Genomic DNA, 25,996 nt, shown 5'->3' with positions numbered 1-25,996 from the left:
TCGTCTTTAGAGTAACAAGCCAGCTTACTTGGTGACAAATTAGTAGTGGTTTGTGATTAGATGGCAGTTTGTTTGTGGTAGGTGTATGTTTATATCCAAAGCTCATTTAGAGCCACCAACAAGCAGTGGCTGATGGATGTTGTGTGAGCACTTTCTCTGTAGTCCCAAGGCCCTGAAGGTTAAATTCAACATGGTCCATGAAACAGAATAAGCTGTTTGCTTTGTGTATTGGTTTGTAGAGAAAGTGTACAACACTGGGCTGGTTGATAAGCTTACCAGAGGCAGATGGTTCAGCTCTGGACACACGCTGTGCCCTTTCATGCCAGCTCACAGCTCTGATGCGGTTCTCCTGTTACTCCACGCAGAGCTGCTCATGGCTTTGGATTATCCTTAAGGTCCCTAACCACTTAAAACTCCCACGCAAGTGTGCAAGTTTTTTTTCGAGTAATGAAAATTAAAGATGCACAGACACGGCTTTGTTGATGGTCGTGTTGCACGCTGTAATAAGTGTGCCATTAAGCACTGACCCATATCTCAACATCCACCTAGGATACTGTGGCTGTGAAAATAAGTGTGCAAAATGAGTAGGAGCCCTGTAAAAGTACTTGTTATAGCAAGATGGGCCTCAGTCAGTTTGACTGGATTGGCCATCTGTTGCATCAACCGCTGAGAGCAGCCCTATAAAGACAGTGTGCTACAGGGTGAGCATGCATTTGTCATAAGCTGCAATGTCTTTGATGCAGATGTTATTTTTAGGGCTTAAATAATGAGCCAGAAAAAGCAGTTGTTTTCCAGATTCCATTGTATTGTTCCCAAATTCTGCTTTCCTTATGCTTTTAGTTTTTCTGTATATAAATTGAGCTCATTTTGTCATCAGAAAGTGTCAAAGAATTCCATAAGAAATATTCAAAATGTCATGACTTTGATGAAGAAACCCTGATTGGCTGTTCAAAGCATTGCCGTGCTTTGCTTTTTAAAACCAACCACTGGTGACTTGTCAAGCTGAGATGCGACGGCATCAACAGTTTACACTTCTACAACCGTTTCCTGCAACGTTAAAATGGTTTGGTTTGTTGCAAATCTTTGGACTGAACTTAGCTTTTGACGTCTCTGAGGGCCTCTTCAGCGCGATGATGTCCTGTGTTTGTGTTTTGTGGAGGAGCTGAAACACCAACACATAGCAGAGAACAGAAGCATGCCCGTAAATGAAACCAAAACATTGTGGTATTGTTTTTTTCTGTTCATTTGGCTTATGTGCTGTAAATAAATCTTCTACAAAGTAAGGGAAAACCCAGATTTGTATATAGCCTACTGCATCCACATTGTTTTTACTAGGCATTCAACATTAGGTTTGTTGGGTTATGTGTAATCTATTGTTCGGGCATAGTTGAAAAGGTGTGTGTCATTGACAAAAGGGAGCAACGTTGGTGTGGGATTCTTGTTTGCATCACAATTGTAGGTGACTGCATCAGATTACATAATGTAAAAACATTCTGTGTTTACTGAGTTCAAGAGTCAAACTGTGTGACTCATCTGCAACAGCCTTGTTTGCTTTCCCAAGAAGTTAGTCGTACCAGCTTTGCTGATGGAAAAAGTTGCAGGTATTTCCTCTACAAGCCCGTGGCTCAGAATGCGCAACAGCTTTTTTGTAAAGTTTTTTCCTTTCAGACCAACTTTGTGTCTTGCTCTAGCTCGGTGTTGCAGCAAATGAAAACAGTGAGTCATCGTTGCGTTTGCAGGGTTACCTGTGCAGGGCCTAAATGACGTCTTCGGCTGCTTTGAAGTGCAACTACGCTGACTGAATCTCACCTCTTTGTACTCGCAGTGGATTGACACACCAGCACAACTGCTGATTCTCTTTGTATGTTAAAGGCAGCTCCGCTCATCACCACAATCCTACACCATTCTTCTACTGATGACTCAGGTCTGAGAACAAGCATTGAGAACTGTGACGATTAGGGATGCACAATGTTATCAGCACGTTATCAGAATCTATTATTCCCCGAAAATGCTTGACGTAATGCTGCGACATTAACTCTGCACGAGTGTGTGCGCCCTGCATGCACTTCCGTCTAGCATGAAGAAGATGTCTTTGGTATGGCAGTTTTTCGAAGTTTCCAGAACGGACAGCAAGGTTTTGCTCAGCATCGGAGGGGCCAAATCTCATCCTTTCAATACTACAAATTTAATCAGCAAACACAAGAATCTGCCAGTGGGCCACTACAAAAAGAGTAGGCATGATATCAATTTCACTACAGGGGAGACTTGACGTTCTTTGCATATTAGGTGGGAATAAACGTGCCTAATATATCGGTATCGGCAAAAAGGGTTGGAAAATATCGACATCGGATATTGGAAAAAAATCCCTAGTGATGATTTCACATAAAATTACAAAAAGCCTCATTTGACAAGTCCAAACATATTATAATTAATGGAAAAAAATGGGGAAAAACATTGGAAGATATGCACTAAAGGAATTTGAAAGGATTCATGAGAATATTAGTGGCCCTATCCTGTTTTGAAGTGCTTTGTTTTTGGGATGTTTGCAGTCAGGTTTTGCACTCATTTCATGGGCAGTTTCCCCCCACATGCTTCTGGACAGATGCAAAAACAGAACATAAATGTCCTTTTGTTAAATTTTTGAAGCGTTACATTATAAAACTACTTTCCCCACACAGTTTCTGCAACATTGTGTGCTAATAAACTGTCCTGCTAGTGTGATGAGAGATTGGGATTGTGATCTCCTCTAATGTGAGATGTAATTTCCCTTTTGATTGTGCTGGCGCCTCAAGCTTTTGTTATGCTGTAAAGTTTAATGTTGGTAATCTGATATTTCTGTGGGGGTTTTTTTGTGGTTATCAGTCCTCTCTGACAGGGACTGTGTTCAGTGTATCCGGAAACAACAAATGGGAAATTCATTAAACTGATGAAGCAACAGGGTTTTTTTCCCCCCACCAACTTAATTAATCTTGCTCATTTTTGTTCTCATCCCATTACAGCCCAGTAGACCAATTTGTCAATGCATATCAATGTACTCAAATATGATTTATTAAGAGCAGGTTCTGTCTACTGGTGGATGAGTCAGACATTTACTTTGCCATGCTAATGTGAGTATGTCTGGTATAAAAATACACTAAATCAAGGAAAAAGTCTGCAGAGAAGGGCTGCACTGTGTGTGTTGCAATGCACATCTTAATGTGAACACATGCATAGTTACAATGCAGGATACATGATGCCCAGGCAATTACAAAAATACAATAAAATCTGATATTACAGAGTTATGTGCATGCAGTGCATCACCTGCCTGTAAACATGCAGGCCATGCTGTCTCAGATTATGTCACCTGAATGCTCTTGGAAGGCGTTCAGTTACACAAGGCAGCTTTTCATTGCACATATTCCTGTTATCAACCGCATCTCATCCTGGTGCATTTTTGCTTCATACGCTGACTACTCGCAGAGCTACTGATTGATCCATATAGTGGATACACTTGTAGTACCCATACTGTATAGAGATGCGTGAGTCACAGGCAATATAGGACGGTCAGCTTGGTTTTAAGAAGTTGCCGTTAGGCGGCTAATCTGAGTCCTGAGGTTTGGAACGCTCGACAAACGGCACACGCATAACCTGCAGCATCGAGATCTGTCTTTACACACAGATGCATCGATCTTGTGAAACTTCCTGTATTTTTCGCACTATATGTATTGCAGAAAATAAATGCACGTGTCTCTAAATTGAAAACAATCTTATTTTAAACATCTCTTTTCTCTCTGTCTTCCAGGAGCACCATCTCCAGCGGGCCATCTCGGCGCAGCAGGTATACGGCGAGAAGCGGGACAACATGGTTATTCCCGTCCCAGAGGCAGAGCGCAACATCACGCACTACGAGTCCCTCTACCCCGGAGAGTTCAAGATGCCAAAGCAGCTTATTCACATACAGCGTGAGTAGCTGCTTGCTGAAGGATTATCCTCTGAGCTGTGTTGGTGGTCTGCGAGCACGTGGCGGGGATGTTGTTGCCGTAGTAGTACTTGCACAGGGTTGCTGTCTGATCGTTTCGGAGGGTTTATGCTGCCGATTGAGAGATTTGTGAGTGTGTGAGTTTGGCTTTTGTGGAGCAGATAGATATTACTGTGGATGTAAAGTCTTTCCAACTGGCTGTTAATAAAGCAGGCCTCATTTGTGTCAGATCATGGGCCAAATAATATTACTAGATTTTTATTTAAAATCTCCATGTGGGAAACTACAATTTACTACCCTGTGTGGATAATTAAACACCATGGTGTGGCAGGAGTCACGTGGAAAGGGGACATTTATATGTCTGTCTTGACACATGTTGTGTTTTGCATTTTCCCCTGAAGCTCTGACAGCAGATGTGTGATTTTAGAAAATGTCTGCAAGCAGTCTCCAGTGGTGATGGAAAATAGGGGTCAGTAGGTTATTGGTGCCTGCGTGTTGTCAATTACACTGACTGACAGGCAGCATGCTCGTTCAGGAATTGAATTTGGCTTACAGATACAGGTGAAATAAGAAGTTATAACCAAAAATAAAAGTTTTGTACTCGCAAGTGTTATTGCCTGAAATTTCACACATCCTTCTGTGCAAGTAGTTTGCAAACAGACCAGTGCACTCTGGTCAAGTGTCATGAAGCTGTATGCGGTCTGTGCGAGTGTGGTTTGCTTTTCGGTTCCTGTACGAGTTCATTTAGAAAGAATGGCGTTAAAGATCTGCTCCTGTCATGCTTTTAAGACATATAAAATTCTCTGCTCAAACCTGCCTATCTGAAAACGTGTTGCTCAGCCTGTCCTTGGTACACTGCAGTTTAAAAGCAGACAGGCCCAGCCATGGAGCTTATTTTGTCCCTGATGTGTTGTAGCACATGAAAAGCACCACATGGAGATGTTTACAAGGTTAAACACTTGATTTTCACTGGAGGAGGTCTGTAAACGTAAGAACTAAACGTCACTACAGAGAAGTATCTCTCAACAAAAATATGACATTATTATGGAGCATATATCCCTTTGCTTTCTGCACACTGCAGCCATTAGATACCCTGTTTATGTTAGATAACAGAAACAGAGCCACTAAACATATCTGTCTCTCTGGTTTACGTGTTGCTAACAGTTAAATACGGAGCATTGAGAGTGAGCATTACATACTTTCCAGTAGCTTCAGGTTTTGACAGTTGGGCTAAATGTTTTTAGTTTAGTGGCACTCTCATGGTGACAGTGCAGTAAGCATGCGTTTGTTTTACCCAGTAGCTGATTGATTACAACTGACAGCCACTTCTCCATTTTTACCAGACTAATGTGTAATTGTCTGGAGAATCTCCAGGCCATGGCTGCAGATTCTGGCCAGACTCATTGGTATGGCAAAAAACCCAAAGCCCCAGGCAACATTTATGAGCAAGTGGCTGGTTAAGTTCCCAGCCTGCATGCTGCTTTATGTCCTGAAGCTCTGCGTCACTGAGTTGGTGAAGAAGTAAACAGAGCCACACTGCTTTGTCATGATAAAAGTTTGGGCAGCAGTTGTCTGAAGATAAAAGCTTCTGCTTTCCATGGCTTGTATTTATTGACTTTGCCTGAAGTGTACTGCTGGTAATGACACTGCATTATATGTTAAAATGATTTTATAAGTGCACAGTGCAGCAAGTAATGCTGTGTGAAGCATTTGAATTAACGCTTCCTTCTGTTCGGTAACCAACTCCTCTCCATCTCACAGCTTTCAGTTTGGACACAGAGCAGCCAGACTACGACCTGGATTCGGAGGATGAGACTTTTGTGAATAAGCTGAAGAAGAAAATGGAAATCACAGCCCTGCAGTTTGAGGAAATGATAGACCGGCTGGAGAAAGGCAGCGGACAGCAGGTATTTGGGGGGGGGGGGATACTCGTTGGCAGCGTATTTGCACAAACACACCTCTGTCTCTGCGTTACATGGAAAAGATAAACCCACAGGGAGACTGTGCTTTACTCTGCAGTGAAATAACATCCTAGTTATTACCTTGTAATTTAGTTATTTGAGAGGTTGACCATTTCCTTCACCTTTGATTTTCTTCAACAGTTACAGAGAGCTACTGCATTTTCTACTTCAAGCTACTGCATGGAGTCCGTTCTTATTCTAACTAGGCTATTTTAATTCTTTTAACCGCCAAAACTCAGAAGTATTGTTTGTGCCTGAAGGCATAAGTCTCCTCCGAACACTGCCGAAAGCCAGAAACTTTGTTTTGTATTGTTTAGAATTGTTTAAGATAATTTGAGCTTGCTAATATCTGGGTTATACATGCGGCCCTGTGGCTCTGACCTGACACGATCTCACCTACGTTGCTCCTCAGCTCGTCAGTCTCCAAGAAGCCAAACTGCTGCTGAAGGAGGACGACGAGCTGATCAAGGAAGTGTTCGACTACTGGAGCCGCAAGAGGAAAACCTGCAAGGGGGGCTCCCTCATCCCCAACGTCAAGCAGGAGAAGAGGGACGGCTCTAGCACCAGCGACCCCTATGTGGCCTTCCGTCGACGGACGGAGAAGATGCAGACAAGAAAAGTAGGAATCTTTGGGGCTGATGCATTAAAATATTGCTCTAGTAGTTGGAAAAATGTCCTCTAATTGGTTCCTTTGTTTAGCCAGAGCGTCACGGCACAAAATGATCATAGAACAGAAATATAAGCAAAACCATAAAACCCTTATACATCTTAATCTGATCCATTCATTGCCCTAGATCCAGTTTAAAAGCATAGGTTGTTTAATTTGCAGAACTTAATTTGTTAGTAGCAGTATTATTACCCTAAATGGAAAGTTTTAAAAGCCAATTAAAAGCGTCTGCACAAATTTGAAGTCTGAAAAAGTTTCGGCACGAACAGGAACATTTGTAGCTTTATGTCTGAATCGTCACTGTTCTATTTTCAGAACCGAAAGAATGACGAGGCGTCGTACGAGAAGATGCTGAAGCTACGCCGGGACCTGAGCCGAGCTGTCACCATCCTCGAGATGATCAAGAGGCGGGAGAAGAGCAAGAGGGAACTGCTGCACCTCACACTGGAAATAGTGGAGAAGAGGTAAAAAAATTGGCCCAGAGAGAATTTTGAAATGGTTATTAGGCTTGTCTGCACAGCATCAACGAGCTTGTTAGGCAAGTAGCTGCTATTAGGACGCTTTTATTCCCGGGATTTATGATGCAGGAGATTGATATATGCATGCTTCGCTTGTCTGATGACGGCAGATGTTCCTGAACAGATATATTTTTGGATGAGACGTCTCTTTAGGAGTGTTCTGGGAATTAGGTTTTGAAAGTCTAATTGTGAAGCTCCAGAAAGTTGAGGAGGATCCGGTGTCAGACATGAACTCCATGAAGTGTTTGGATGGCTTCTGTGGTTAACCTACGTGTTTGATTAGGCTTTTGTTTTCTCTTCAAGTTGAGATCCCGAGCAGAGGCCATTAGGACACTTGTCTGCAAGATTGATGGTATAAAAGAGTCAACCACATATTTTCTGTAAAGTCAGGCTCCGCTGCTCGTGTTAATTGGGGGCATGGTTGTGTACACTGTTCTGCATGCATTATCAATTTAGAGTTCACCCTGTTTATTCAGTAGTGTCAAGAGCAAATTAGCTCATTGACTTATCTGCAGCTGCTCAAGTCGTTTTTTTCTCCGTCTGTGAGGAAGTACACTAGACTCTAAAGTGTGTTTGTACTATTCTTTGTTTTTCTAAGCTCCTCTTTGAATTGTTCTTTTCCCCCCAGTGCAGCCTCTGCGATCCGTCCAAACATGACATCCGAATGAAATGAATTTGTTCTGAAAGTAGCTGTCAGTGTGAGCTTAAATTGGAGCCTTCTCCTTGAAGTGCTTTTGATTTGTAGTGACATTTCAATTTCCTCTTGTTATCCCGGCCTGGTTTCTGCCTGCGCATCAAAGCTAGTGTTTCCTCCCAGATTGGACCACTCTATTCTCAGTTGATAGCTTCCCCGGCCCGCTTCATGATATAATGCTGGGGGAGAATGACCCAGGTGTACTGCGTGGTTTGTGTGTGTGTAGTCTGACAGTTCTGTATTTTGGGTTGTTGCTATGCACCGAAGTTGAGTGGTTTTTTTCCTCCTTTTGGCTACAGCTCTTTGATATTGAAAATGATGCATTATTTTGCGTCATGTTGCTAAATGTTGTAGTATAAAGTGATACTTTTAAACCTAAAATTAAGTCCCATTTTTTACAAATGTCCTTACCCTTTGTCCCCTTCCATCAGGAATGTGATGCCAGACTTTGGCAGCGAGGTGATGGCAGAGGCACTTGCGCAGCGAGCTCTGGTGAAGCCCGTCTACACCATCCCCATCATTCCCCTGTCCAGCAGCAACCAATACAGACACCAGGACCACCTGGACATGAAGGACTACAAGAAAGTAAGGCCTTTTACATTCACTACAAACATTGTCTTCCTGCTAACGATGGGAAACGATTCCCATCCGTTCTGGCTGTTGATGAGTGTGGGAAGTATCAGTAAATGTTATCGACTTCACATTTGTCCTTTTACTTGAGTCAATTCACACATTGATGATGAAGTGAGGAGTTGTATAATGCAGGATACTGTACATCATAGCTTGACATTTTCATTTTTAAGTATAACATTTTGAATGGCAACTAACTGAATCATTGGAAATCATTGCCATAATTTGCAATTTTCTGTAAATGTCATTTTTTATGTAGTTCAGCAGAGACCTCTTGTCAAAGAGACGCTAATTTTAAACTTGAAGTTGCTTATGTGAGATCATCAATCAACACTATTTGTTTTAGGAGAAGAGGTGACCTCTGTGTATAATTTGACCACTATTAAAAACCGCACAAACAATAGAAGTTGTCTTAACTTTAAAGGAGCAATTCGCCCCTGGACTGTCGGTCAAAGCTGGTGTTCTCTGTAATCTATAGATGCAATAATATTTGAAATTGGCGCCATGGCTGTGGAGAAAGTTGTACACACAGCTTGTGGTTTCGCCCATTCTACATTCCTACAATACCCAGCGTGCATTGCGCTGAAATACGATAAGAATATACCGGTGGATTGTCTAAAAAAATCTTGGGGTCTGTAGTCTACATTTCAAATCTGATGATTTTTATCGAGACATGACATCAGAGGCGGGCGTCCTAGATTGTGGAAGTTTAGTTAAGCGAACTCCCTGGCCTCTGCCAGATGAAGCCTTTTACGTAGTCTGGCAGAGGTCCTCCAAGGTCTCCAAATGCATAGAGCGAAAAAAAATTTCTACCACAATGGCATTAGCGCCCCATAATACCATGATGGGACTGAGGTTGAAAATTGGCAAACTGGCCCTTTAAAGAAGCGGAGCAACTAGTAACAAGCTTGGCCAACGTTAGTGGTAGCTCAGCTTAGAGCTCTGTCCGTCAAAGCCTGAATGAAGCTGCTTTATGCAGTGTAGCTGTGGCTTATGTTTCATTCTCCACTAGTAGTGCATTGTTGTCGTACGCTATCGAGACACGACAAATTACCTGTAGTCAGTTCTTCTCCTGTTTCTGCGAGTGGCAGCCATAATACATCCATGGTAGGCTACTGTTTTTGGGCTGGCAAGAAGAATTGATTTCTGGTAAAACAAGCTGATTTTAGGGCGTACAAATAATTACAGACCTAGCATCACACTTTTCTGCAGTACTGGATGTGAGTGGTTTTACCAGGCTCTTTGGGAGCCCTCAGCTGGAGGACTGAGTTGCGTTTTACTCCGTTCTTGCCTTCTAATCAGAGTTATGACATTGAGGTGGTAGGGTACGTGATTTATGTGCTGATTCCTTCAAAACTCATAACATTTAAAGTAAAGCTGCGTTGCCATATGCTTCTATAGTATAGCACTTCATTACACAGCACTCCTGTGAACTCTGTGTCACCTCTTCTCATTATAACTTCATTAGCTCCAGTGTCCAACAACCCTCCCCCCGCCCTGCAGGGAGACAACTATTTCCCCCTTTTTTCCGCTACCAGCTGGTTGACTTTTCCCTTTTGTTTACAAGCACTCATTTTCTGCTTCAACTCTGCCCCCTCCTCCGCCATGACTCTACCCCTCACTCCTTCCATTGATTTGACGCAGCGGTTCTTCACTGTAAAGTCCCTTCCCCTCTGTTTGCTTTGTCCCCCCCCTCCGCGTCTAAGGACTGAATAGGATCTGACTAATCCTAGCGGAGTTGGAGTCTGTTCAGACAGGGAGGGTTCATCCCACTGGGGAAGTCGGGGTGAACTGGTGGCACAGGGTGGATTGAGGAAGAGAAGGGGGAGGAGGGGGGCAGCCATCTGGCTCGGCAGCGGCATCTGGCGCATGCTGCCATCTGCATATCAATGCCTCTTTTACTCACTGTTGTTTCTACACACACTCTACGCCTGTGCATCGACCATCAACACGAGCCTGCAATCATCAGTAATGCTTTGCTTCTTTTGGATTATGCAGACTGTAGTATAAACATTAAGCACTCTTTCCCCTCCTCTGTTCACAGCCGGAGAAGACGGAGGCAGTACGAACCAAACGGAAATATGAAAAGAAGCCCAAGATCCCGCCACTGTCGGCGCCTCAACATTCAGGCCCCTCGGTGTTCAATCCCAAGGACCTCAATCAGTACGATTTCCCCAGCTCAGACGAAGAACCGTTCTCGCAGGTAGTGTTTAAATCCATGGATGATATTAAAAGAAGCAGTGACGGTGACAGCGGTTATCACAATGCTTGGCTAGTAATATGCTGATTGTGTCAGTACTACAAACTGGTATTGTTTCAATCCTAAGCGCTAATTAACAGATTTTTTTTTGTTATTGTTTAGATCCATTCAGGTTCCTCAGAGGCAGAGGAGGAGAATGACCCAGATGGTTGCTATGCGTTCAGGAGGAAGGCCGGCTGTCAGTACTACGCTGTGAGTGCCCTCCTGTGACTCCAATGCTTCTATTTATAGTGCTATCAGCAGGCTGGCCGGTCTGCCTGCACTGGCTGTTAGTCTAACAAACTCTGCCGGACAGAGCAATGAAATATCACCTTTTTCTTTTCCTATATCTTTTTTAACTCGGTGTTATTTTCACCTTACTCTCTCCTTCAGCCACGACCGGAAAAGAGCGGCAACTGGCCCTGGGTAAGCCCTTCAGAGGGTGGTCTCGGCGACCCACGCTTCCGCTTCTGTCTGACCTCGTTGAACGTGCCGCGGCGCTGCATAGGTCTGGCACGGCGCCGCGTTGGCAGAGGGGGCAGGTGAGTTCAGTCTGGCTGTTTTGGTTTCCTCACGCTCGCTGAGATTATGATAAGAGAAGCTTGGATGCTTGTGCAGATGCAGAGGCAAAATGAAAGTGCACAGACAATGTTTCTATCGTTTCTATCTTAATGCATTTTTTAACCCTGCATAAAAACAGAACAGAGGTATACAGTGAGAAAATATGACCACACTAAAATACAACCGAGTGAGAGAATATACCAGGAACTAACTGACATGCATGATTTTATATTTTGTAAGGTTTTGAAACCACCATCACACATCCGCTGACATTTGTGAGGTGTGATGTGAGCAGTATGTTACCCAGGTGCTGCATGCTTTCATCATTTTCAGCAAACCACGTCTGAGAAAATGCAGAAATGTGAAATGAAATGTGTGTAGGAATGCTGCCAGTACCAATACTGAGCAGGTGACACTGAGCCAAGTGTTGGCTGGAGCTGCTCAGGCTGTTTACCATACCAGCTCTTTGGCAGGTTCCCAGCGATCATTTGGCGGGCACCTTCTATTATAAATATCAAGCTGGCTGCTAAAACGATGAACACAACAGACACATTTTGGGATTCACCTGCCATCATGTCCTGTGGACAAATCTGAAACTTGCGCTGAGTTTTAACAGACTCGTGTCCTGCAGCTTCGTCTGATATCTGCTCAGTAATTACACAGACGATTGAATAAAACACACTCGCTGGAGGAGTTAGCCTGCAGCTGCCACGGTGATGGTGTTTCAGGGGAGACCAACTGGGTTAGGCTGCATCTGCTTCACAGACGCACATGAGATTGGCAATGTTCTGTTTCCGTCTGCATTCGACCTTATCGCCTGCCCTGAGGGAGACTGACGGACCAGCCTATCTGTCTTTTTCAATATGATGTGCACTTATGATAGCAATGCTTGATCAAGTTAGAAAGCATGGAGCTTAGTATGATTGTTTAGACAGACTTGCAGTGTGCCTCTAGGGACGGCAGCGTTGGTCGGTCTGGTTGTTGTTCTTGGACACGTGTCCAGTAAATATCTCAACATGGATCTCTATGAAATGTAGCACAGACGTGTGCAACTGATCCCTAACTTAAATTACTCCTTGATATTCCAGGCAGAGCCGCACAGTTTAGGGAGAAGTAGTTTTTTGTTTTGGTCCAAATCGATGTTTTTCTAAAGATATAAATTAATCAATTACATTGAGGGATAAAATTGAAGGAAACATCAAGTATTGACAGTAATGATATAGGCTGAATCTTTAGATTATGATACCTACTTCTCTTTTAATGCTAGGTTTAAAGTGATAACCTCGAAGATTTTCTTTTAAATAAATCTTTGTTCAGTCATTATCTATCGCCAAATGAGGTAACACAATGGTGACTGAGCCTATGGCCCACTGATGAAAGCCTTTGCATTTGCAGTATTACAGACTGGCTGTCTGGTGCGACTTTCACAGAAAATATCACAAGCGGCGCCCAGTTAGTGACGCGTTTTCCATCAGCCAGCAGTGGTTGGTCTGCCAGAGAGGGTAGGCGGAGCTAAGCGGCTCCTTTTCCGATCTCTGCAAGTGTTGCGATAAAACAATAATCTACTATGGCTGAACAAACAAAGAAAAGATGGATGACTACGGATACAACTTCAAAAACAAGTGAAAATCCAAAGAAAAAGAAACAAACTCGACACTCAGATGAAGCAAACAGTCTAAAAAGGAAAGCGACCGTCAGCGAGGAAAATCAAGAGTTACAACCGGAGCCAACCGTGGACGTCACACATGCAACACTCTTCTGGATATCTGGGAAGTGTGCTCCCACAATTACCGTCTTGTCGCCATAGGTGGCGCCCAAGAGAACAAAACTGAGATCTTCGGGATTACAAAACAAAAACAAAACATAACATTGCAAAGGTTCCGAAAATTTTATACACAATGATAGTTGTACCTCTTTTTTTAACGCCTTAATTTTAAATGTTGATTAATGGGAGATGTTGATTTTGAAGAACATGACTTTTGCTTTGGTACCAGCCGCAGGTTGGACCAAGAATAATGTCATCCAGGAATGGCAATGTTCTGTGTTGTGTTCCTGGATTTGAACAAGCATTGCAGCGTTGGGAAGCTGTGGCACGACTGTAAACTTTGAGTTTTGTTCCGTTACATAAGTGTTCTGTTCTGCGCTCATGTCAGGACTGCATGTTTTTGCTCTGTTTTTGTGCAATAACCAGCTGTAATTGGTACTGGCCCAGTGGACATTGTAATTACATGAATGCTATGCACAAAGGTTGAGCAATACTCGAGTCATAACCAAGATGTGGATGTTGCAATGTGTAGATAATGGTCACAGCGTGTTTTTCATTTTCTCTGACCTTGAATGACTCTCTGAGGGGGATTTATTCTGATGATTTCTGGTTTTCTTTCAGGAGCTTGTTGGACAGAGCGCACACAGATCTAGACAGCATTTGTCAGAGCCTGGACTCTGACCCGGAGCCCGAACCACTTTCCTTGCCACTTCCAAGTTCTCCGCTCCGCAACTCCAACGCCAGTACCTCAGAAACCAATACCTCGGACCCAACCAGCTCCTCCCACCCTCCCTCCTCTTCATCACCCCTGACGTCATCATCATCATCATCTTCATCAACACCTATGGACCTCAGCCAGATTCTTTTGAACATTAAAGCTTGCCGCTGGAGGCACTTCAGACCACGGACGCTATCCCATAACCCCTTAAGTGGAGGAGACTTGTCTCGCAGAGGATTTAGGGATTTAAGCCGGACAGTGTCGGGACTAACCCGGACTCTGTCTGGAGGAGCCAGCTCCCAAAACCGCACCGGCCAAGCCCCCAACCCTGTCAATGGTGAGTCATTTTCTCTAACATGTTGCTCGGTGATTTCTTTTGCATCTTTGGCACTGTGCATGTTTTAATTTATACAGCTAAATGTTGAAATCTTAATTGGCCTGAACAAAGATTGGAGTTCATTTTGTTGGTTTATTGCATTGTAAACCAAGGTTTCTTGGCACAACGAGAAGCTAATTTATTATAGTTTTGATAAGCTGTCAGTCTAAAGGGTTTCGTGATTCTGGCAGTGATTTCCAGGAGTAAATTAAGCAAAGCCAGATTGCCCTGTGTGCACTGTTGTGCTGTAATTGAAGAAGCAGTTAAGTCTGTCTGAGCATCAATCAGCCATACAGTTTGACTTTGCAACTGCTGTTTGAGCATAGGTTATTTGTTTATTGGTGTTGCCATACATTTAAAGCTGTTTTGTATGACTCCAATGTGTCCAATATTTATTTTGAATAACCTAGTCCGACTTATCTTTGCTGATGCTTTAAGGCTCCTCTTAGGCTGTCTTTTGGTTTGTTTGAGATTGGAACTTTTGATTCTACACTGACACTCAAATTTTGCGACATGTTGTGTTTGTGTGCTATGCCTTAAGCTAGTAATGTGTAACTTGTTAATGCGGCCTCCTTACAAACTCCCCTGACCAATAACTGAGACTTTCCTCGGTTTTGTGATGTGCATAAAATCTTCCATCAAAGTATAATCATACTTTTTCCCCCTCCATCTCCTTTTGGCGTATTGCATTGATTTTAACAATACTGTGAATCAAATAGCACAATACCACTGTCCTCCTCACTGATTAGCAGCATTGTCTGCAATAGCCTGATGCAACAAGAGGCATGTAAGTCAGCTTTCTTTCTAACAATCAAAAGTTATGTGTTCCAAAATGCATTGTGTGCATAATGATGATCTTTTTTTAATTTTTAAAACTTTTTATTATTACGGGTCCTACGTTGTTTAAAACAAGGGCTGCTCGGTGGTGTAGTGGTTAACCTGTTGCCTCACAGCTAGAAGGTTCCTTGTTTGAACCCCTCAGGCTCAGGCTTCCTCCCACAGTCCAAAGACATGCTCCTAAGGTTAATTGGCAACTCTGAATTGCCTGTAGGTGTGAGTGTGAAAGGTTGTCTGTCTCTATGTGTCAGCCATGTGATTGACTGGCGATCAGTCCAGGGTGTACCCCGCCTCTCACCCAACGACAGCTGCGATAGGCTTCAGCCCTCCGGCGACCCTGAACAGGATAAGCGGCGTAGATAATGAATGGCATAGATTTGCTGGCTTGTAGTCCCCTTCTCTCTTGCCTTTGTTGGTGCATTGCTTTGCGTATTTGCAAAACAATGTGCATGGCTGCAGGATATGGAAAAGATCATATTGGAATTTATTTTGACAGATATTATGTGTGGGAGCACAGTACAAACAAATCAAGGACCGACCTGTGAAAACATTGCTTCATGGTGCTACTAGTGGTCAAAAACTCTTTTAAAAGCTGCAGCTGCTTAAACCGTAAATGGCACAGCAAAACCGTCTGAGGAGAGATGCATTTCTGAAATCTAATGTGACATTTTGACATATTGCAAAGTCATAATAGAGGCTTAATTAATTATTAATGGCTGCCTCAAAGTGTCTATATTGTTTACAGCTGAGCCAGATGTTAGGGCAGGAAAGGCTGCCTGCTCTGACCATTAGAGGATCCTCTCTGTCAGACTTTGCTTCTTCCTCTCTCTGTACAGAAACACAAATAATTCACAGAATTGCCTCGGTGGTGGTGTGCATGCAGAGGGCTGTAATTGAAAAATGTGTCCATGCATAAAATTATGTGAGGTGCCATTGCTTTAATTGATTTTGTGCTTGTGAATATTCAAATGTGAGGGGGGGGAAATGTGAGACTTAAAAGGCAGCTCTCTGTTGTTTGGTGAAGGCTTGCTGAAACACATTTTGACGAGGCACCTCAAAGGTAGATTGCTCTGCTCCAGCCCAGGCTCCCATGCTGCTGGTAAATCACGTGAACTTCCGGCTTTCATCCCCCTCTCCGTATTATAATGCATTAATTCCTGCTCCCATGGCTTTGGGAAGTCAATTAGGAATGGTGCTGTATAAATAGATCCGTGAGACGTGCTGGAGTGAGTCTGGGCTGGTGGCTGCAGAGAGGCTCAGGAAAGTAGTAAAATGTCGAGCAAATTAAAAGAGATACAACTGTATCGTAAACTAATCCTCAGCAGTGCCAAACTTTGTAATTTGTTGGGAAAGTTTGGAGAATGTAGAGCAGCTTGGTCTTTGTGGTAGCTGCTGTGTAAATGGATTTCTTAGCAGTATAATTGTCTGGACATACTGGTAATGTGACACTGACCAAATTCTTCAAAACTGGTTAAAACAGGTTGGTGGCATCAAACCTGCTGAAGGTAGTTTTGACATTAGTGTGTGCGGCAAGAAAAAGAACTTAGTGCTGTAGGCCTGTATTTCTTCCTCCGCGTGATCGATGCTTATATTTGGAGAAATAATATGTATCCGCCTTGAGGCTTGTTTCTGTAATTAAAGTGAAATGAGGTTGAAAATACATATAATTTGTTGTAGAAAATGCCCACAGCATGGAGTCATGTGTGGGTGTTGCTTTGTTTTGGTGTTTTTCCAGAGAGAGCCATTTATCTAAGGCCTAATGTCGGCGCACTCTAATTTAGGAGTTCAGTGTTTCCCTCGTCAGTTGCATTCAGTGTGGACATCTCTTTTTCGGTTGATCCTTGTTCATATAAACAGAAAAGTTATGGCCCCTTTTTTTGTCAAATTATTCTTTGCATTATGAGCGGTTTGTGTGTCTGTGTGTGTGTTGTGTTGGCTTCAGTCACCCGCACTTGTTAGTTAGCTGTTAATCGATTATGAGCACGGCTAAAGCTAATCGAATCAAGCATAAGAAACCTGCAAAAGTCCCCCAACTACCGCCCTGACTCCTGAAGTGGGGAAGTGACTATTTTACACTGGGTTGATATAGTATTGCTCTTCCTTACACATTGAGAGTCTTTACCACGTATGACATCAGCATTAGCGGCTTACTTTGTGTGTGCGCTTGTAAAATGTGCATTTAAAAGTCTTATTATAATGCCATTTATCTAAAATATTTAATACTTGTACTTTTAAATCCTTTGCTTATCCCACCATGACAAGTCTTTGACTATGAGATGTCTGCTGTGGAATAGGCTCAAAACTTATGAGAAGATTGATTTCCATATACCGTAAAATCCAGAATATAAGTCACACCGGAATATTAGATGCAGTAAATTATTTCAATTTATTTGTCTTCATTTAAAACTCATTCAAAACACACAAATTACAGCCTACCAGCTGTTTTCGCCATGTCGAATTTGCAGTCCTGCTAGCTAGCAGCCTACGTTAATGTTGATTGTTGTGAGGGTTAGCAGCTGCACTGGCGGCCATGACAACGCACATCTGTGATGGCGCATGTCCGGGAGAAAGCGTTAGCTAGCAAGTACCGCCATTGTTTGGGTAAAATATTTTTTGACAAAACTTTGATCAAAAACTAGTTCACTAATACTCTTGACCTTGTTGGATAATTTTTTGTACGGAGCCGACAGAGTTCTTGCCATTTCTAATACACTGAAATAATGTCTTCAAATATTACTGTTCTGTTAGTTGTCTCTCGCTTGAAAAGATGCAGTGTTACCATGGAAACGCATTGTTTTTGCAAGCTTAAGCCACTGATGGAGCACCTTGTCGCTTGTATGTTGTACCATTGTGTAAATGTGAATGAGAGTTTTACAAAGAGACCCCAGGGGCATAAACGATTGTGTGTTTGATAATCCTTTAATGTGGACCTTTTGAGCTTCTGTTTCTTTTTCTGGACCTTGAAGCTCGTAGCAACACGCCCACATTAAGTAGACCCTCTGTTGTTATGCCAAAGTTCCCCTGCTTTGTGAAAGCCCACTGAGGCATCGCTTTATACACATGCTCAGAGAAAATCAGTGACTGTAAGTGCAGTCGGTTTGAGTCTCCAACTTTTCGATTAAAAAAATACATTTCTGTGCAACAATAGACTTACTACTACATTAATTATGATGTTATTGTCAAATAATGTTGCGACAAATGAACTGATGTTGGCATTGACGTTACAGGTCAGAATTTGATCTTGGTCTGCCCTTCTTTTTATAGCTGATGTCATTTTGAGTCTCAGATTAACGCCAAGAAAATCACCTGAAACACCCCGTAAATAACCTCAATATTCTAGTTCTGACTGTTGCATCTTCTCCTTCCTGTCCCCAGTGTTCACGGCGGAGCAGTACCAGCAGCACCAGGAGCAGCTGGCCCTCATGCAGAAACAGCAGCTGGAGCAGAGCCAGCAGCAGAAACAGCAGCAGCAGCAGCAGCAGCAGCAGCAACAACACGCCAACAAACCTGCAACAACTATCAACACACAGGTCAGTGTGTTCAGGAGCCTTCACTACACCTGGGGTTGAATTTAAACAGAGATGGGTGTCTGCAGTTGTTGGTGTGAAAGTGTTATATGAGGAGGAAAGTTTGTGTTTGATCCACCACAGCTGCTTCTTTTCCCTCACAGCTGTTTTTGTTTGTTTTATTACATAATAGTAATTAGGAGGTTGCTTAAACTAAAACAGCCAATATGGAAATGTTGTACAGTTGAAGGTCAGTTCGCTCGTCCTTAGGAAACAGGACATATTGTTATTCCCACGAGCAGAATTAACGCCACTGGCTCGGTTCCTATTTGGCAGCAGAAGTGCTGAGCTCAGTGCTTTCAGCAGTTTCATACGTTTTGACAAAGCGGTTAAGTCTTTGGCTCGGACTCAACTATTTTTTTCTCTGGTTTCATAATTAGGCACTTGTGTCCAAGACTCTGGACCAGGCCAGTGCCCAGTTTGCTGCTTCGGCCCTCGTCACCACGGACCAGCTGCTGACCTTCAAGTCCAAAGAGGAGCTGGTGCTGGCGAGCGGCGTCAACGGGGTCCTGGCAGGTGCAGGTGAGGGTCAATGATTTTACTAATTTAATACAAAACGAAGGACAAAGTTTTAACTTCTGTCTGCAATGTTTTGATGTTGACTATATTATCTCACTTTTCTCTAGTTATAAAAACGTTTTATAAATAGCGCTCTCTTGCTTTTTATCCATTTTCACTCACAAGAGCTCCTCTCTGTCCCCCAGCTGTTTTCAAAGGCTTGCACCTCTCCAGCACCACTGCTGCCCTCCACCAAACCAACCAGTCGACACACACCACCACCTCTGTGACCCCGACCTTCCTCCAGCCCTCCTCCATCTCGACCACCCCTTCGCCCGCCAACGCCGTCCCCACCTCCCTCACCTCCACCCCCAGCGCCCACGCAGCGGCTCTCGGGATCCTGGGATGCAGCGCTGCCAACGCCACCCCCGCCACCACTCAGGTCCTCATCGGGAACAACATCTGTCTGAGCGTGCCGTCAGCCGCCAGCCTGACCGGACGCCACATTCCCCGGACCCTCGGCAATGTGCCCCCCTCTGCCTTAAAGCTGTCCGCCGCCACCAACATGCAGATGCCCAAAGTCTCCGGAGCATCGCCCATGGACCTGGGCTCAAGGTGAGACGGCATTACAACAGTAGAGCAATAATGATGACAGTCCATCTTTTGTGAATTTATACACAGCACCTGGTTATCATAAGGTGCTTTTTGACAGCAGGAACTTTCCTCAGGAACTACGAAACTTTTAAGAAACTCTGTGTTTCGATAGCAGGAACCAGGGTCTAAATATACTTCCGGGGTAATTGATTTACCCCCTGAAAAGTCCCTGCTCGGGGGTATCACTTTCCAAAGATCCAGGAACTTTCAGGGTGGGGCCTGCAGTGCTGATCGTTTCTGATTCTTTTAATGCTTCTCCATACGTCATTGGCCTGATTTGCGTAATCTTCCCGGGACGTTAGGCCGCTATAGAAACCCAGATGACAATGGACCGCAGGAACCATTAAGTTTCTTGAAGAGAAGTTCCTGGTACTTTTGGTTGGAAAGCACCCTTAGTTTAGCATAAAAACAGGGAACGGTAAGAAAGGGCGTTTCCAAAAGTAGACTCACTTTGCCAGCCAACTCTAGGATGTCACTTCACCCAACCAAGAAATGGGTCTTGACAATTTACTCCCCTCAGGAAAGGGAAAAACACTTTTTCAAATTCATTTCATACTCATGCTAAACAAAAGATGTTAAGGTATCGGCCGTAATTAGTTCAGACTTGAAACAAAGCTGCACAGACTGTAATCGTCCACAGAGGTGTGGGCGCTCAGACGACTGAAACTACGCCTCCGTGCTCCGGAAAAAACAGAACTCACATTAATGAAAAAGAAACAAGAATTTACACATTTAAATATACACGCCCAACTCTTGTTGCAGCATTATCAAAATATTTTTTATGTAATGTTTGTTTGCAACTCTAAATCCTGTGTATCATCATCAATCCCTGGTTTAAGGATTCAGTTGGACCTGGCAGATATCATCTAAACATTGCCAACGCGGTGTCTGCCAGAGATAAAGCAGGCGAGATTTGTGCAGAAGCAAGAATCCACACAAATCTGCCTGAAAGAGGAGCTGAATTATCGTGACGTCAGGGCTCAGAATTCACCCAAAGATAGAAGAGACGTAGGACGGTTAAGATACAATTTTAATAACAGGAGGGATAAACCATTGTTAATCTGTTTCCTCTTTCCCACAGGGATAATCACGACGAAGACAAGCCAGCACTGAACAGTATAGCAGACAACACAGTGGCCATGGAGGTGACGTAGTAGCGGTGCAGCGAGGAGTCCGCTCTTTAGGTGCTGTGCATCGTAGCATCGGGAATGCAAAAGGGACAGCAGGACTCTGACGCAGACTGACAGAACGAACGAGAGGCCGCGGCCGCTCGCTTGCAATTCTCATCTCTCATACTTTTTAAACCTTTTATTTCTGTTTTTTGTTACTGTTAAAAGTACAAGATTGACATGTGTAAATTATGAATATGGCAAAAATTAGTATCTGTACAGTAACTACATATTTGTAATATCCCCCTTGTATATATATTACTTGAATACAGAACTGTCCATTTGTGATGTTTTGCACTTGGGAGTCAAACTTAAAGGAAAAAAAAGAAAGCCAAGTAACTTGTGGCGAGTGTGAGAGATGTGGGAGTTGTATAGACAAAGAGTTTTTATCACATCATGTGCATGGTGCGGAGCCTGCTGTTTTTATCTATTTATTGTGCTGTGTTTACAGTTTTTTTGTTTTTCGGTTTGTTTTGTTTTATTTTTTTATTTGTACACTGTACCTTCGTTGGTTCCTGTGCTGTAGTAAATGTTAGGTAGCTACGGACTCCTGGGTATTTTTGTATATTGTGAACACAAAGCAGGTCCCCCACCCCCACCCACGTTTCTTTTGGGTCCCTGTGCTTCTCTCTGTGGATCATGTGAAAATCAATTGTGACATACATACAGACCAGGAGAGCCAGGAGGAGGAGGAGGAGGAGGAGGAGGAGGAGGAGGAGGATGAAGAGGAGGCGGGTGACTGTGGTTCACTTTAAGAGAGGCACTCCTCTCTTCCTGGGAGCTTCCATTAACATTGTCCCAAACACAAGTAACAAAACAGGGATGAAGTCTCTTCCCAGAAGCCTTTGCTGCTTCTGATTAAAGCACTATTTTTTGTGATGTTTCTGTTTTTGTTCATGGTTTTGATAAATATCAATGCTGCTTTTGTATTTTTATTTTTAAAGGGGTCGTTCTTCATTTTTCATGCAAGCAGAGTCCCCCCTTTCTATTTGTTTTATCCCACCAACATTTTTGTAAAACAAAAATTCAGTTATTTTTGTATTTTTTATTTTATCGTTCTTGTGGTAAACTTGATTGTAAGCTTTTCGTTTATTGAAAGACTTCATTCTTTTGTTCCTTTGTTACTTGGTCATGCATAGGTGATAAGGGAGGAGAATGGGCAGTAATCGCTGTACGTGTTTCATCATTCCAGTTTTTAATAACAAAAAATGCTAACGAGGGGACGGAGGGAGGGGTTCATGAAAAAAACAGCAGTTTCCTCCCCTCTCTTCCCCTTTTTTCTTTTCCTTTTCTTTTTTTTCTTTGAAAAAAGAATCTCCAGACGGCTGCAAGGCCAAAAACCACAAGTATTGGGTGCCTTCCTTTGGGGAATTTAATGTACTCTCTTCTGTGAAGAGTTAGGCACAAAGGCAGCATTACTTAGTAGTGCCTCTCGTCTTTGTCTGAATCTGAATGCCCAGTCCAATGGCAGGATATATCCTTGAGGTTTACTTGTCCCACCTGGAGGCTGAAAAGACTAAAAAAAATGTGACAGAACTCTCACTAAAATAAGACAATAAAGCCCAGGGCATTAAATGTGAACTGTTTGGACTCTGGTGTCTTTTATATTCGTGTGTGTGTGTGTGTGTGTGTCTCTCTCCGTGTGTGTGTGTGTGTGTGTGTGTGTGTGTCTCTCTCCGTGTGTCCTCTCAAGGTCCTAATAACATAAACTCTGAAAAGTTAGCGAGTTGGCGTTTTTTAGTATAGAATCACAGATGTAACACTGATCTCGATGCACTTAGAAGGAATGTCAAGGAACATATCTAACACACAAGATGGAAATATTTTACACCGTTGATATTTTTGTTCATACCTCAGTTCATGAGAAAACTACACTTGTTTTTTAAGGGAAGTTAGTCAGGTCCCATTTCCTCTTTTTGCGACTTGTAAAGAAAGGTTTGCTATGTTTCTAATGAATGTCGTATCAGTGTTGTTGACCAGTGACGTCACATGACCGCACTGGTGCGGAAAGAAAAACAGATTTAGCAGCAAAGTGTGAAGACTGCAACAACTGCAGGCGTTTTTAACACTAACTCAGTTAAATGATTACACACACCTCTTAAAGAGACAGTTGTAGCTCTTTTGAGATACTGCTGCCATCTCTGCAATAAGCTACTTCTCTTACATCTGCCTCTTCAATATGATATGATGTTAGCTTAGCTTGTAGCCTATTTTTGGCTAGTCTGGCACGTATATGCCTGTAAAAGACAAACCCTATTTTAGTTTTTTCCAGTACATTTAAATAACTGGGTGTTACTTGTTAATCTGGGACCTTTGGATGTGCTATTTCCACACCTCTGGTTATTCCCAGATGTTTAACCCCTCTTTCCAGTCTTTATGTAAATGTGCTAGCTCAATCTTAATATTAAGCGTACAGACATGAGTAAAACATCAGTCTACACTTACCTCTAAAGCTCACTTATTAACACTTTATTTTACTTAATTGTTGAAACAGCAATTATATTATTTTACAGGGGCTTATGAGGTGGAGGTAAACTTGTTCTCGTACTTGCTGGATTTTTGTTGTTGTAAGATTGCTTGGACGATTGCCAGGAAGCTACTCCACCCAAAGAAAAAAATGTCACCTAAAAATGTCAGAGAAATATATTTCCATGTATTTTGACCCTTCGTGCCATCCAGAGGGAGCATTTAAGGCGGACTGGAGAGCCGTACACATCTCACACTTTACAGTTTGTTCTGCATCAGCGTTTCAGGAGGAAAAAAGACACAAAAAACAAACTCCTTTTTGCAACTCGGTAACACAGATATCACTTTCTCATCAGGGGCCAAATGACTCTTTTACTTTTTCAATTTAGCCGTGCTGGAGAGCTGCCAGCATTACTCAACCACAGATTATTTATCCCGCAGAGAAGAAATCACTCAGCAGAAAGACAACTGGCCCACCTCACACTCTTTGGGGTGGGCGTTCACCTTCATCACATTCTCTCTTATTGCTTAAGTGAGTGATTTTTCTGTAGAAGTGAAAGAAAGTTGTTTTTCTCATCAACTTTTCTGGGTGTTAACAGAAGCTTTGTGGCTGGAATAAATCACTGGTATCGTCTGGGGAATATAGCTGCAACTGTAGCTCATATCTTGGAATTTTTCCATTAAATTCACAACACATTTTTCTCCCACATGATGACTTTTGCTCTCTTTCTTTCAGCTGTAATTTAGTCTGTAATGGGAGCTAAGTTTGTGTGTCCAGAAGGCGACCATGGTTCTGTCTTCCTCAGGCCACATTCTCGCCAGGAAAGTTTATCCAAACTTGCATGTTTACTCAAATTCCTCTGCATCTATGATGCATTCAGGGACAAGCCTGGCAGCGGCAAAACACAGTGCAGCTGTTGGTCACCGCTGGATCAAATGACATGGTGCTGAGGGTGGAAATCGTGTAGGCAGAGAGCCAGACGTGCTAACACTGTGGTCAGACAACAGGTGTAAGGCCGGAGGCAGCGGCTCAGGCGCTGGTGACTAACAGTCTGCTTCTGTGAAAGGTGACTCTGCTTTCCAAGTAATCAAGAACAGGAAATCACATATTAACTTTAAGTCAGGACAAAGATAACTACATTTAACAGCATGTTGAATTTCCTTTCTTTCATCTACTGCAGTGAAAAAACTGGAGCCATGACTGAGTCCCACTATCATGTCTATCCTTCTATCATGGACAACCCCTCTCACCACCTGCATTAGACTGTGACCCCCACCCTGTAAGAAGGAGCGCTACTAGGACTGATTAAAATGATAAAATCTTGTTTTAAGTTTAAAATGGTTAAAATGCTAAAAAGTCGTTTATTATTCATTGTTTAAATCTTTCTTTATCGTTTTATTTAAACTGCTACTGAGTTGATCTGTCATCTGCAAAGTAGTCTTAATCTGGGATCGATTGCTTCCGTCTCCACCCGCGTACCTGTCGAAATCGCGGTATTTACTTCACTCGACTAAAGCTGTTTAAAAGGAAACATGAAGCTTTAAGTTTGTGAATATTTCGGCCCACTTTTTAGGTATGTTGTGGTGTTTTACTGAGAAAACTCTGCTTTATTAACTTGCTAACATGTTAAGATTGTTAAGACAGTGTTTAGCTAACATTTTCAGTTAGTAACAGTTACATTTAGCAGAGTAGCCCCTGCTGGGTCACAGAGGAAACCCTGTAGCTGGGTCGAATCTAGAGCTATACAGTGTATGGCGTTAATTGACACAACTGTGAACATTTGTCATGATATATTTTGCACTTTTATCTCTACAGTATGTTTTGTGTACTTTAGAATATATTTATAGTATAGCTATGTGAGAGATTTATGACTATGTGAGGTATTTTATTGTATTTGAATTACGGTGTGTAGCCTACTTTCTACATTTTCCTGTACATCTCTTATTTATTTATTACTTATGTCTGTGTATTACAAATTCAGCAAGAGATGAGAAACATCCAACCCATCACTCTTGTGGTAATTTCTCCAGTTTTCTCAGGTTTATAACCCATGCAGTGGCAGCGGTTGTGGCCCTTCTTCTCTCTGCAGTCTTTGAAGAGTGGCTGAAGCGCTCAGACCCTATGCAAAGGAAATGAGTCACACAGGTAGTGGATAGTGAGGTCGGGAGCAGAGGCTGCAAGGTAAATGTGCGTGTTTCTCTAACAGCAGTTCTCAGAAATCAGTGGGTGGAGAGCTGCTGATGGGAGGCCCTTAACCACAGTAAGGTAGTATATTACATCCTGAATGCAGTGACTCACAGAGAACTGGTGAGAATCCAGTTTGTTTTTTTATAACAATACCAAGTAAACCATCTTCACATCCTTTACCCATATTACCAATGAATATGTTAAAGAAATAGTGCTACATTTTGCTAAATGCACTTATTCGCTTTCCTGCGGAGAATCACATGACATGATATGCATTATATAAATTCAGGAGTTGTTTGAAAATTTATTTATCTGCTTTCTGTGAACTTTTTTGAGCTGTTCCCCTCTGGTACCAGTCTTTGTGCTTACCAGTCTGCCCTGGGAGCACAAAGGTAAACGAATATCGATGTCCTCATCTCGCTCTGATTAAGGTGGAGTCCAGCTATATTTCCCGAAAAGTCAAATTGTTCTTTGGCTATCTAAACTCTTAGTTCACTGCATTTTCCCAGCAAAGGATGACATATGAGAAAA

General features: G+C 42.8%; 1 protein-coding gene across 2 annotated transcripts in view; it reads left to right on the top strand.

Moving 5' to 3' along the window:
- The window catches only part of LOC138595788 (enhancer of polycomb homolog 1-like), a 31,886-nt gene extending 9,494 nt beyond the window's left edge, over nt 1–22,392 (top strand). For both annotated transcript variants that reach the window (XM_069667211.1, XM_069667210.1), the window contains 13 exons: nt 3,782–3,941; nt 5,720–5,865; nt 6,332–6,538; nt 6,902–7,050; nt 8,230–8,383; nt 10,473–10,631; nt 10,791–10,880; nt 11,061–11,209; nt 13,615–14,048; nt 18,300–18,454; nt 18,871–19,012; nt 19,195–19,603; nt 20,724–22,392. In XM_069667211.1, coding sequence (XP_069523312.1) covers nt 3,842–3,941; nt 5,720–5,865; nt 6,332–6,538; nt 6,902–7,050; nt 8,230–8,383; nt 10,473–10,631; nt 10,791–10,880; nt 11,061–11,209; nt 13,615–14,048; nt 18,300–18,454; nt 18,871–19,012; nt 19,195–19,603; nt 20,724–20,796 — 2,367 coding nt within the window. In that variant the 5' untranslated portion in view covers nt 3,782–3,841 and the 3' untranslated portion in view covers nt 20,797–22,392. The remainder of the gene's footprint in view (nt 1–3,781; nt 3,942–5,719; nt 5,866–6,331; nt 6,539–6,901; nt 7,051–8,229; nt 8,384–10,472; nt 10,632–10,790; nt 10,881–11,060; nt 11,210–13,614; nt 14,049–18,299; nt 18,455–18,870; nt 19,013–19,194; nt 19,604–20,723) is intronic.
- The last annotated feature ends 3,604 nt before the right edge of the window (nt 22,393–25,996 follow it).

Source organism: Semicossyphus pulcher, unplaced genomic scaffold (genome assembly GCF_022749685.1).
Source record: "Semicossyphus pulcher isolate SPU_LCO1_2020_fin unplaced genomic scaffold, fSemPul1.0.p SCAF_18, whole genome shotgun sequence".
Classification (NCBI taxonomy): Eukaryota; Metazoa; Chordata; class Actinopteri; order Labriformes; family Labridae; genus Semicossyphus; species Semicossyphus pulcher.
Note: the sequence above shows the minus strand (reverse complement) of the source record. Positions and strands in the feature narration are given on the sequence as shown.